This window comes from Lagenorhynchus albirostris, chromosome 8 (assembly GCF_949774975.1).
Source record: "Lagenorhynchus albirostris chromosome 8, mLagAlb1.1, whole genome shotgun sequence".
Classification (NCBI taxonomy): Eukaryota; Metazoa; Chordata; class Mammalia; order Artiodactyla; family Delphinidae; genus Lagenorhynchus; species Lagenorhynchus albirostris.
In genome coordinates, this window is record NC_083102.1 from 12,352,221 (window position 1) to 12,365,502 (window position 13,282).

At 42.9% G+C, this 13,282-nt stretch overlaps 1 protein-coding gene across 1 annotated transcript in view; it reads right to left on the reverse strand.

Moving 5' to 3' along the window:
* Positions 1-8,918, reverse strand: part of WEE2 (WEE2 oocyte meiosis inhibiting kinase) — a 21,967-nt gene extending 13,049 nt beyond the window's left edge. Inside the window, exons 1-3 of the mRNA XM_060155943.1 lie at positions 8,565-8,918; positions 3,659-3,855; positions 1,842-1,893 (exon numbers count right to left, since the gene is read on the reverse strand). Coding sequence (XP_060011926.1) covers positions 1,842-1,893; positions 3,659-3,855; positions 8,565-8,918 — 603 coding nt within the window. The remainder of the gene's footprint in view (positions 1-1,841; positions 1,894-3,658; positions 3,856-8,564) is intronic.
* Between the last annotated feature and the right edge of the window lie 4,364 nt (positions 8,919-13,282).

Consider the following 13,282-nt stretch of genomic DNA (forward strand, 5'->3'; position numbering starts at 1 on the left):
CATACAACTCTGTACTGACATTTCTCTTTGCTATATTATTACATCTTTTTCTGTATTATTTCCTCTGTCTGGCCATACTCTTCTTCCCTATATGTGCCTAGAGGGGACACCTCACTCACAGCCAGAGCTACTGTCCTGAGCTGAAGGAGCGGGTGGGCTCTTGGAGGAGGATGTTAAACAAAGAGAACACCTCTCTTTGACTCTTGTTTACTTGTCTCACAGTCTGGCTGCTGCTGTTTCATCTCAAGTTGAATAAACATACTGTGTTCAGTTTGCTTCCCCAAAAAATCTTAGTCTGGAGAACAAAATTGTCAAATTGATTATTTCAGAATGTGTGCTCAGATATAGCAACCACTCCTGCTACTGGCTAACTAGCGACATCACTCATTGCTCTGCTAGTAAATAACTCGAGCAATCACTGAACCCCTTTATCAGTTTTCTCATTTGTAAGATGAGGATCATAGCAGCTATGCATCAGGGTCCTGTCAAACATCACATGGGAATTATATATGTTACAAATATATATATATATAAAATTCTCAGTAAATGGTGGTTATGATGACAAAAATATGCAGAGATTTATATGAATCTCAGTCCAAGCTGATTCGTCTCTGTGAACTCATCTTTTCCCCAATATCCTCCTTAGCAAGAATTTCTGCCATCCAACTTTAAGTGTTTAAAATATCTTGACTCTTACTAGCTCTTCATTTTCAACATGCAGTCCCAACCAGTCTTCATCAACAAGATCTATAATTTCCCTTGCCCTTAGCCAGTCTCAAGCTCTGTTTCCTCCAAGTCTGGATTTGCTACAGCTACCAGCCCTCTCTCCATCTCCTCTAATAGGAAGATTGCTTTTGCAAAATGATGCTGTAGAATCAGACAAACCTAATTGTTTCCCATGAGGTATCCACACTTTTTTTTTTTTACTATTTTATTTATTTATTTATTTTTAACACCTTTATTGGAGTATAATTGCTTTACAATGGTGTGCTAGTTTCTGCTTTATAACAAAGTGAATCAGTTAGGAACCCACACTTCTGATCAGAGGCCTGAAGGCGCTGGTAGTGCTTACCTGCTACCTTACCAGCCTCATCTCAGACACCAAGTACCACCTTACCATCCATATCACTCCCTCCCCCTCCCCCTCCCGACCCTCCCCCTCCCACTTACATGCACTGAACATTATAATATCATGAAAACATGCCTATGTTCAAGCACCTTAATGGTAATTTAATATTCCACTGACTTTAAACTATAATTTACTTGGCCATTCTTCTATTATTGGACATTCAGTACTCCCCTTTTTTTTTTTTTTGCTATTACAGTTAAGGCTGCAACAAACATCTCTGGTATTAATATTTACAGCATTATTTTCTTAGTTTATATTATCAAATGAGGGATACTAGATCAACATTATAAAAATCAATGGATACTGACACATTTAAGAGGTAAATTTTACGTCTAGACCTCTGGCTTTATGCCCTTTTTCTCTGTTTTGTCTTATTCATTTTTGGACCTTAAATATCTTGATTTTCCCTTCACTTCTTCTGGCGTATATAATTTTTCCCCAGATCAAAGACAGTAGCAGTAGCCTTGAAGAATACTCCAAGGTAATGGTTCAGCAATAGATTTGTTAGACACTGTCTGCTAAGGTAACAACTAGCTAAGAATATAGACCCTGATAAGAGCCCAGATAAATTTAGCTGCAAAACATATTTACTACAAGGTATGTGGAGGGTTTTAGAGGAGAGAAGGGAGAAAGGAGGGAGGGAGGGAGAAAGAAGGAGACATTAGGATGAAATGACTGTGTTACAACGGCTGGACCAAAGAACTGTGCTCACCTTGGCAGGCAGCCCTTGTTCTACCTTGCCTTCTCCTGGACCAGCTTCCTCACTTGGAAAAAAAAAAGTGATATCAGAGTATGATTAGCACTTATTGAGCCTAGTACTATGCTAGGTTTGGGGGCTCTACAAGTAAATACGACAATTACTTCCCCTCTTCAATCTATATTTGGGCACAGGGATAAACAGAAATTTTCAATACAAGAACTTAGGACAGGATAAAAACAAGATATCGAGGGATACCATAGACAGCACCCAATTCATTATTTGAAGAGTAAAAGCCTTTCCCAAAAAAGAGGACATGTAAGGTAAGATTCCAAGAATGAGTAGGAACCAGCTAAGAGAAAAGAACAGGGTTTTAGGCAAATGGAACAAGGTATGCTGAGATGCGGATCAAGAGAGTGCGCAGAACATACCTGAAACTCTAAGGGGTCTTCACCACCAGTATACGTTTCCCCTGCAACACCCGCCTCCCTTAGAACCTGGCCTGTCTTAGGGTCACAAGCCAACTGTAAGTATAGCAGAATGTGCTCTAATCCTGGCTAAGATGTTTTCAATTACTTTTCATTAAGCTGAAGTCTCTGACGGACACCCTCTTTGGCACGAGCAGATGCATCCTGGATCTTTAAGCAAAATTTCAGTTTCTAGATCAGCCAGCTAGGTTCTTCTTCTGGATGAGTACAGGGTAGAAGGGGCAAGTGGAGGACATTACACATGTGCAAATTAGGTGATGCAGGACACTTGTGACTTACATTTAATACTACATTCTAATACTTTATAAAATAACAACGCCACAGTGAAGAAGAGGGGAAAATACCCTCTCAGCATCACTAAGTTATTGTACTAAAATGTCATCACTTTCAGGGCCAGGAATTCAAATCAGCAGTCTTTTCCTGCTAGCTTCAGTGAGAGGTGAAGCGATTCACTCTGAAGGTTTACAAAGATCCTAAAGAGCTAAAAGCAGTGGACTAGTAACAAGAATAGACCAGTGTGCTTGTGCTGAAGTCCCGTTTACTTAAGATCCAGGAAATAGTATTGAGAAAAACCTATTCTGGCTACAAGGCTGATTAACATGTAGTCATGCATTCCGAAAGAACACAGCACATTAACTGTTCTACAGGCTTTTAGATTGTTAGCTGTGTGTTTATTCTGCTGAGTACATCTAAGCATAAATGACTGGCCTGTTTTAGAGGTGCTTCCAGTCTATAAAAAAGCAGCATTGAGGATACAGTAAAGAAATGTCCCTGAGTAATCTGCACTCTCCTTATTTAGGTGATTTCTACCATTCAGTGGCCTTTGTGGAACAGTGCAGCTGGCTTTCCATTTATTAGCACCTCCAAAAGCAGCACTCTCTTTTTCTCTTCAGCCAGCCTTCCATCACCTGCAGAGAAGTGCAAATCCTTGCTCTGTAGCTCTCATCGCCAGTCACACCACTAAACTCAAAACAGCAATATACTCTCTGGAACGAGCACTACACCTTCCCCAGCTGCTGGACTCATAGTAACCAGAGGGGAGCCCTTGAGTGCAGTTCCGTAGCCCATTCAACTTCCTAATATAAGACAGATCTATTGCTTACTCTGCCCTGTTCTTTCAAAGAGAAGGCATTTTACGGTGCACTTCAGCATCTCTGAAGACAAAGAGATTTCTGTGACAAAGAAGGTTAAAGCCAGCGCTGACATTTAGAAAGGAGGGAATATATAAACACGATGTCGACTCATTCAGACAGACTTCTTGTTTATTCCTAATGTTTAACACTCCCCCTTCTACTTGGCAATAGTAAGATCAGTTCTCAAAAGTCATAGCAACAGGACACTTACAGGTCGCCTCGGGTTTTCCGCTTGCCATTGGATTTAAGGAATTGTTTCCTATAGGACTCCGGAGTGAAGGGATTAATATTGACCAGAGCCAGTGAGGTCATCGCATCGGTGAAGGGACCAGGTGTGAGCTTCAGATGCTTAGAGCTTCGGGAGGGGAGCTTCCCTGTTGAAGAGATCCCCGACTGGCTCACCTGGCCCTGAATGAGGATGATAAAAGGCAAATCAGAATGGAGGTAATTTTTAAAAAATGGTTCTGTATCAGTTAGTTAATATTTGAACCAAAGAAAGTTATTGCTGAAAGATACCCCTTAGAGGGTATCTGGTTCACTGCAAACATTGTAACTGGCTCTCTTATGAAAAAATACAGATTCCCAATCTACCTCTAGATATTTTGATTCCTGGGATCAGCACAGCAATCTGTACTTTTGTTAAGCTCCACCCTTTTCCCCTAGGCGATTCTGATAGTCAGCTATGAGACCACCAATTCTAGTCCTACCTCCAGCTTTTTAAAGATGACCTTTCAGCTTAGACAAATGCAAATGACTCCAGAAGACCTGGTGCTTATGTTCTCAGACTGTATAGTTAATTTCCCCTCAATTATTCATCCCAATATTTGTTTGGTACCTACTAAGTAGCAGATGCTGGGTTAGGTGCTGAAGGGACCAGAGGTGAATTCTGGCTCTTAAGGAATGCACAGTCCATTCATCAGCAGTTCATTGATGTGTCAGAAATAATCACTTTGTAAGGGAAAGATTTCATAGACTATCTAAACATGGAAAAAGAAGTTTCCAAGTCCACTAAAAATGTAGCACAAATTGAGAAAAGTTCCAGGAAGTGGGGTAAGGAGACTGAAAAGTAATACTCTAAGCCCTTAAGATGCAAGGCTTTGCAGCGGCTACAGCTAGCATACCAGTCAATAGGAAAATGTGCAGGGCTTACCACTCCAAGTGGGGTACAGTAAGAGAACATCGGCCTAAAGCCTAACCAGAACTAAATCAAACGACAGAGGGGAGAAATCAAAGACAAAGAGTTCTGATGAGACGGCAGAATGCTATTATGACCTAAGTGCCAGGGGCCAGAGGAATAGCTGGTAATAGATCCTCAAGAGGACAGTAGTAGACACAGGGGCCATGATGTAACCTCATAGTGTCATCATTGTACTGTGAGGCTCTTTGGAAAAGAATTCTGTTTTGATATTCTCTGCACACGGCTTTCGAGTGTAGAAGCAGAAGCTAGATTACAATATGATTCAGTATATAAAAATGTAATTGAAGAATGTGAGGCTACAAAGAATGGATATTAAACTTACTAATGAATACTCATTATTAGATTAATGATAGAAGCAGAAATAAATACTCATTAAATGACTGATAGAAGCAGAAATGAAGGAAGCTATAGAGTACACATAGCAGCCTAACATTTTTTTAAGTGAAGAAAAATTGACACAGTCAAGAGTTTTGCCAAGGGTTTTACATATGTCTTAGAGTTCAGAGGGTCAACAGCCCTGGGGATATTATCAGACAAAGCCATCAATGACAAACAATTTTCCCATAAGTTTATTGTAAGGGTTGAGTATTGGTTCAAAAGAAATAAAACTATACTATATGATATTTCTCAGTTGTCAATGTGATTCAGGAAATGAAGTTAGAATTATAGTAAATCATTTTCTGAAACAGTTTTCTTGTGATGGTGATTATCATATGGAAAATAAAATGCATCTGTCACATATGAAACAGTGGGGCATCCACACCTGGTATGTTTCACATAGTTCCAGTTGCTACAGTTCAAGGACAACAAAAAGGCCTAGAAACTTTTCAGATACAAGTAAGGAAAAGTATTCCTATCAAGGAAGACTATCAGAATTCCTAGTCTGGAAATATGAAGGCTGATAGATTTTGTGAACTCCACTTACAATATAGCAAATGATATTATGTTAATATGCATTTTATTGCCAAAATGATAGAATTATGAGTAATCCTTTTGAAATCTAAAAGAACACAGCTTGCAACAAGATGTATGAAAGTGAGTTCTGCCTAGAAGTAAAGTAGACTGAAAATTTCTGGAAAGATGACCAGGTTGAGAGTATAAACGTGTTGCAGAGAGTGTAGCTACTTCTGTATAAGTAACAGCTCTTACTACAGATGATTAAGAGAAAGGAAATTTGGGGAATAGCTCCTTGACTTCTGAAGATGGTGAGAGGAGAGGGAGGCAACCTCCCACCAAGACACAACATCACAGGGACTGGGAAAGGCTTTAAAGGCCCAGTTGGTACAATTAGTTCCCTGATGCTTGAATCCCTGGTACAGTGTTTTTCTACCAAGTGGTCATCAAAGAGCGTTGAATGCATTTAGCCACAGGGACCTTACTATACCTACTAAGGAAGCTCTTCTGTCTCTAGATAATTGTGCTAGGAAGTCCTTATGGGGACCTGAAGTCGTTTCCCATGATTTCTGGTCCTATCCCCTGAGCAAGGCTGAACTAAGCCAATCCTCCTTTCCTCTGCATCCCTGTCTTTAGCACAACATTACGAATTATCATTCCCCTGGCCTCTCTCCTCTGACCTTGATCCAAACTATATTTTTTGTAAAGTGTGTACTTTCCCAGGTGCATTTCGAGTTTCCCTCCCAAATGTTGTTTTCTTTCTGTCCCTCAAATCTTGGCATCTCTAGGGTCCCTAGCTTGGACCACTCCTCTTCTTACTCTGGTACACAGACTGTGTAAACTTATGCACACCCATGGCTTCAACAACTTCCTAAATGCTGATGATATCCAAATACAGATCTCCAACTTAGGTGGTTTTCCTGCATTGCAGAACCACTTACCCAACGATTTACACCACATCTCTTTCTCCAAACCTGTACATCCTCTAAGGTCACCTACCTTGATTCAAGGTACCATCTACTCTGTCAAACAAGCAGGAAGCCTCACAACACCCTAGGTCCCTGCTTTTCCCTCAACCCCTCCATCAAGTCAGTTAGCCATTCCTAAGCATCTCTCAACTCATCACTGTCTACCACTATCCAAGTTCAGGCCCTTCTTTTTTCTCCGTAGATCTATTATGAATACTGCCCTGCCCCCATGGTCTCTCCTACTCCATTCCATCCCTCACATGAAGGTCATGATTTTTCAAAACTGCCTCTGACCAAAACCATTTAATGGCTCTCTCAACACTTTCAGGATAAAATCTCAGTGTAGCTGCTACCTACCTACTCTGGCCTCACTGCCAGACCCCTGCCACTCTGAATAACAAGCGGTTTTCCAGGTGTAGCGTGATCTTTCCCCTCCATAGCTTGGTAGATGCTTTTCTCTCAGCCTCGAGCTCTCACTCCCTTCTTTTCCTAGCAAACTGCGAATCATCCTGTAAGACTGCTCTCAAACATTACTTTCTCTGGAAAGGTGTCCTGGATATCTCGAAACTTAATTCCCCACTCTTTCTCATCATGCTCTACAAGTCCTCCAGCATACCTCATCTGAACTTTATTTACTGTTGTTGTTTACCTTTATTCATTCTATAGGCACTTTCTGAGGTAGTGAAGGGTTTGCCAGCAGAAGGTCTGCTAGCATATCAAGGTGTTCAATTAAGTTTTCAATGAGTGGATGAAATACACATACCGTGCCATGTCTCCTCCTGCTTACGCTTGCTCTGAACTCCATGCTCCTAGCCCACTCTCCCCATAATTTCCATGTATTAAAACCATACCAACTTTCATTGCCCTTCATATGCTTCCTTCACCTTCATTTCTTTCCTGACTACCCACTGAGAAGCAGTCCACCCAGAGAACTCTGACCACTCTTGAATCACCTCTCACATAGTATCCGTAGGCACATCTCCCCTGCCAGAGACTGCCTCGCGCTCCCAGCCCACAGTGGGTTCTCAGAAAATAAATGGTTAATTGATTGGTTACTGGGACCATTGAAAAACCCACAGGCAGACGCATGAGCGTATTCAAGTAGTTTGTCTACCATTCAAACAAGAAGCTTAGTATTTCCTGGTAGTTGTGGTACCCATACTCAGCAGGTACAAAAGAGACCTGCTGACAGTGACTGTGCTGCCGTCAGTAGCACAGATGTTATTATGATGATTTAAGCACCTCAAGCTGAGGCCGCGGGAAGCAGAGCTGATTCCAGGCCTAAGGCTCACACACCGCGGCACCAGTCTATTAGAGGTAACCCTGCCCCAGTCCCGGTTTTAATAACATGAATGATATAATAGGAGCTCAATCACAGCAAGGATAAAGGAACCTGCTTACTTGGGACCTTTACCTGTCTGCCACCCTCAGCTTATAAAGGAGTATCAACAAGTTACCTCTGTGTTCACATACAAGAGCCTGTACCTCACTAGACCAAGGAAGGGAGAGGACTTCTTTCTGGAAAGAGCAGCAGCAAAGAGATAAAAAATATGTTAAATAGTGAATGTGAACATTCTTATATTAGGAAATATTAGTAAATAATCACAGAAGAATAGAGCCAGTTGGCGTAATGGCAAGAACAGTAGACCAAGCCCCAAAGATCGTGTTTCTTAGTCCTTTCTCTGCTGTTGCCTGAGCTACAGGCCACTTTCTCTCCTGAGACCTTGGTTTTCTCACAGGTAGAGTACAGGTCAGGCTGTAGATCTCAATATTTTTTCCAGTTCCAATATTCTTTCACTAGGAACTTTTTCCCCACCCAAGATTTATCTGTGGCCTACACCAATGGTTTTAAGAAGACAGCTGGCAAGACACTTCATTCTGTTTTCTGGTAACTTTAAACTCTTCTTCATTTTCACCAGGAAATACGTAACTGAAGATAGATACAGCCTGTGAAATAGATCTGTCACACATACATAGGACTGGGCCCTCGTTCTCCGTCCGCCGAAGGAACACAGACCTCGGCGGCCTGGCTCCCTCCTCCCCAGCGATGGACTTACTTTGGGAGTGAAGGGGCTCTCGCAGCGTGGCGGCTTGCCCTTGTCTGGCGGGGCTGGGGTTTCAGGACGTGTGAGAGAGTGTGACACTGGAGTTCTCAGACCCTGACCTGGACTCGCTTGGCCTTTTTCCTGAAATGTGTTGAGGTCACGTACGTCACTAAGGGGAGTTCTGACAGGTGTAAGCTCTGCCGCCTGAACAGATCCTGAATCCTGAGCTCCAGGCTTCTCTGGGGTTTGGCTCTGGGGCTCCTTGCTCTCTTGTGTTTCCTTTTGCCCTTCGTTCTCATGCTCTTCCTCACAAGAGGAAAAGTTTAATTTCTGCTTCAGTTCTTTGTCTTCATCGTTGTCACCCATCTCAGCCAAAGAGCTTTACGACCTAGGCAAGGAGACCTCTCAGCAGGAAACACTACAGAGCTGCAGAAATAAGGAGGAGGAAAGAAAGTAACCTGGCAAGTTCCCTAACTCTAGCCCGGCTTTCCTTCTGCCAACTAACAGCTACATGGAGACACACCCTTGGTTTACTCACTTAAGTACCACGTATCTGTGTGCTCTCAGCTTCTCCTTATTTCCATTCTGATTAAAGAAGCCTCCAGTAACTCTTTGAGCAATTAAATCCAATTATGTATAGAACGCTTCTGGATATCCCACAGTCTCCCTGAACCCATGTGCAACAAACTACTAGGGAAACAGTTGGATTCTTTAATTTAGCATGGCTTGAAAAATACATATTCGCCAACTGGGAATGAGCTCATTATTGGAAAGAAATTCTTTTCACTCTTTTACACCTACCATTTAGAAATATCACCCTCTCCTCTCCCCCAGTTCCCACCTACCCAGTGGCTAGCAGTAGTTCCTTAGAATTCAGTATCACCTGGATATCATAATGATCCTTAAACAGCCGCTAACATATCTTGGCGGGAGTTCATCTCCCTAATAGAGACACACCTGAGATCTCTGCCAGATACACCTGTCCTAATTCAGGCACCTCCACACCTCCGCCCACCCCCAGGTATTAGCAGTTAAAGCTTTTAGGGAACCGGACACATTTTCACACTGAAAAAAAGAAAGGTAGAAAGGTCAGCAAACAGAGAAGCAGATATATGTATCACTTGAAAATAGCAATTACTTGGGCCCCAGACACCTTATTTTGTAAAATATGTTTTCTTACTGTTTAGATATCTTTAACATACATTATTCAATTTCTTTCTCAGAGAGGCCCCTATGGAGAGGGGAAAAAAAAGCTCTTTGAAGAAAAAAAAAAAGGCCACCAATATCACTTTGTAGGAGAAACCATGTGAAAGGCACTACATGAAAAAGGAAAATGATGTACATGAGCCCCCGGTGCCCTCAGGGGAGACTCTGGAGGGACTGGACATGAGGAATTATTTACACAACAAACGTGGACCCAAAGAGAGGTGCTGAGGGTGAGTTTGGTCTTGACTGAAACAAATTCAATGTCCTTTCTCACGATAGTCTTTGGTTACTCATTGCCCGTCACCCATCTTCCACCTTCTCTCTCTTCACCAATCCCTCCGCCCCTTTCTTTTTTCTCCCTCCTTTCCCATTTCCCACCTGAACTCATGAGGAGGTTAATCCAAGTGGAGAGTAACTGGGATGGGGGTGATTGTGAAAGTGTTTCTGCAGCTAAACGCCTTCTCATGCCCCAGTTTTTGGATGCGCACACCACCCAATCATTCCTTTGTCCTTCCCCAGTCCCTCTGGCCACGCAAACTTTCCAAATCACTCAACAGGGTAGCTCACTGCTCACCTTTGTCAGACACTTGGCATCCCACAGGGGCCAAGGAAAATAGAGTCATCCGCAGGGAGGGGAGGCCGGTAAAGAAATTCCTATTAACTGAGATTCCGGGCTTCGGAGTGAGTTTCTCGTTTACAAACCAGCGGGCCATGTGATATAATTCCTTCACTACAGCCTTGGTGCTGATCAGTTTTCCCCTCTCAAGGCTGTGGCTAGTCACCTCTCCAGGCCAGCTAGAGGCTTGCTCTGCTCTCAGGCAGGATGGGACCAACCTGAAACCCTCTGACTGTATCACGGGCCTGCAGCCAGGGCACAGGGGCTGGTGTATTGGGTGTTATCCAGTAGGCCAGGTTGGTTTTTATCATCACCCCTGCCTTTCCTCTCTGCCTTGCTAGAATTCTCAATTCCCTTTACTTATGACTGCACTGTTTGCCTAGGGAGGCAACTATGCCACCGTGATGACCAATGGTATATAACTTGTACCATTCACCATGCATATATTATCACTCAGCAGATGATTGCGGCTAAGGCTTCAGAATAAGAAAGCTATAATAACAAGTACGAAAAGAATATTCCCGATTTGGAAAATAGAACAATGAGAATTGGGCAGTTGCCGACCTTGATGGCCCAAGGGAATCCCTGGAGGTGCACATCTGGCCTCTGCCATGCAGCCCCACTATTTCTGGTGTCATGCTTTACTCTTTTCTCTGTCCTTAGCCTCTTCACATTGTGAAAGATCCCGTCTTTGCTCCAGTGCATGTTAATACCACAGGCATCCATCCCAGGCACAAAGCTTAGCATCATAGTTGAGATGAGGTGTCAAAAGGGGAACCCAAATAGCCTGTGGCAATAAGAGGAAAAGGAGGGAGGATTTTTCCCTTAATGTGGAACACATGTGGGTGTTCCATAAACTACTTTTGAATGGACTTGGGAAAGTAAAATTAACATATCTCATTTTGTTTAAAATAATCAGTATTTGACTTTTTTGAAGGTGGAATGTTGTTCACATTGTTATAGGGATTTCTGCACAGCAGGAAGGTAATGTTCCCAGGAGTAAGAGGTACAAGGAGGAGGTCAGCTTTGCATCTTAGTGCTGGGTTCCCCAAACCGTATGCTTGGGGGAAACTCTCCTTCTGCAGACACTGCTGAGTGATGAGAAAGCTCCTAGACTCAGAGCTCCGCTCTGACCAAACCTCAGTTCTGAGGCCTCTGAGACACTGATGGGAAGGACAGAAGCAGGGAAATCCAGCTAATTCAAATCGGATTCACAGGAGGTAGAAACTTGTATTCACCTTCGAGGTAGACTGTTCCTTTGCAAAAGTAAAGCTAAGGCCGTGGAAAATGAGATATTTGAGGGTCTGTTGCTCCGAGGAGGGACATGCTAGCCTGATTGTCTCCTCAGTTAGGAGGGAGAAATGTAAAAAATGCTTGAACAAGCCAAAGTGAAGCTCTACCACATTATTTACTGAAGACTGAATTAAGACTGATTCATTCCAGACTCTGAAAAAATACCGATGCTGGATTATGATGTATTTGATGGGACTGCCCCACTGGGAACCATTGGGAGGTCTGGTTTCCCTGATAAGAATTGGACATTTTTACTGCCAGGCTTAATGGGAAGCTGGCAGTTTCCAGGACAGGAAGTGAAGACTTGAAGCAGGCTTAAGCAGAAAGCAGCTCTCTGGGCTTTGGACTGTTGGGCCTAGAATCTGAAGACCAGAGTCACACTTGAGGGAACTCCAAGGTGGTGGAGGAGAGAAGTTGACTTTTATCCCCAGAACGTGCCCTGTAGAGGCAACAGTGCAGCATCAGTGCTCTCAGACAAGGGCCCATGGACCTCACCAACATATGGAGGAATAATCTCGAGCTCACTGAGGAAAGGGACGAGTAGGCAGTGGTATCTCTCGGGTCCCTCCTACTTCAACCCCATTGTCTTCCTTGCCCTTATCTTGCAATGTTTGCAATACCTTAGAAAAAAGCAGAACATGTTCATCACCGACGTGTACTGTTCAGCTCCCTGGACAGATCCATCAGCAGCAGTGACGGTGAGCACGTGCTGGGCCTGGACCCATCCCATCAAGGGTCGCAGGTGCTCCTGACTCCTAGCAGCTCTCTTCCCGTGACAAGGGTGGTCAGCAAAGCCAGGAACCGTGAAGGGGACCTTCTCTTGATCTCCTTCCCACACCAGGAGAGAGTGCACAGAAGCAGCGGCTGTCAGTTGCAGTCAGTCTAATGATAATTACGACAATCATTAACAATATTCACTAGCAGTACTTATATTTGGCCACCACATTTCTTCTTTTGAAGTCCTTGCACATCTATGTCTAATGAGTAGCATTCCCAGCCGAACAGAATTCCAAGGAAAGACTGTGGGCCGGGTAAGATAAAGCCTGGAAGTCATCTTAAAGCTTATGAGTCTATCATGAATATTTTTCTTCTTGTTGTTTTGCTTTTTCTTGTGGAAATGTTCAAACACACCAGAAGTAGAGGAAGTATAGTATAATGAGTCCTGATGTACCAATAACCTAGCTTCAAAAATTGGGGGCAGTTTTACAGTCTTGTTTCGTTTACATCTGCAGCTTCCTTGGGGGTGGGTGCTGGAGTATTTTAGAGCAGATCACTGATAACATGTCCTTTCACCCATGAATACTTTGGTGCCGTTAGTAAAAATACTTAGATTAATCTATTTATTTGAAATCTACTATATAACTATGTAATGAGTAATCAGATTCTAATGAATTGCTTCTCTTGCCAGAGTTTTCCATTTGCTAGAACTAGAGGATAGTCATCAAAATAGCTGTTATAACAGAGATATACTACTTGTCCACTCACAAGACGGTATTCTTCTTAGAACAGGTACAGAGTTCTAACCTCATATCCCAATAATTTAGAGATGGTTGATGTACTAAGGAGCAGATAGTTTAAAATGATATAGGTTCATTAGTCTGATCTTTTCTCTATG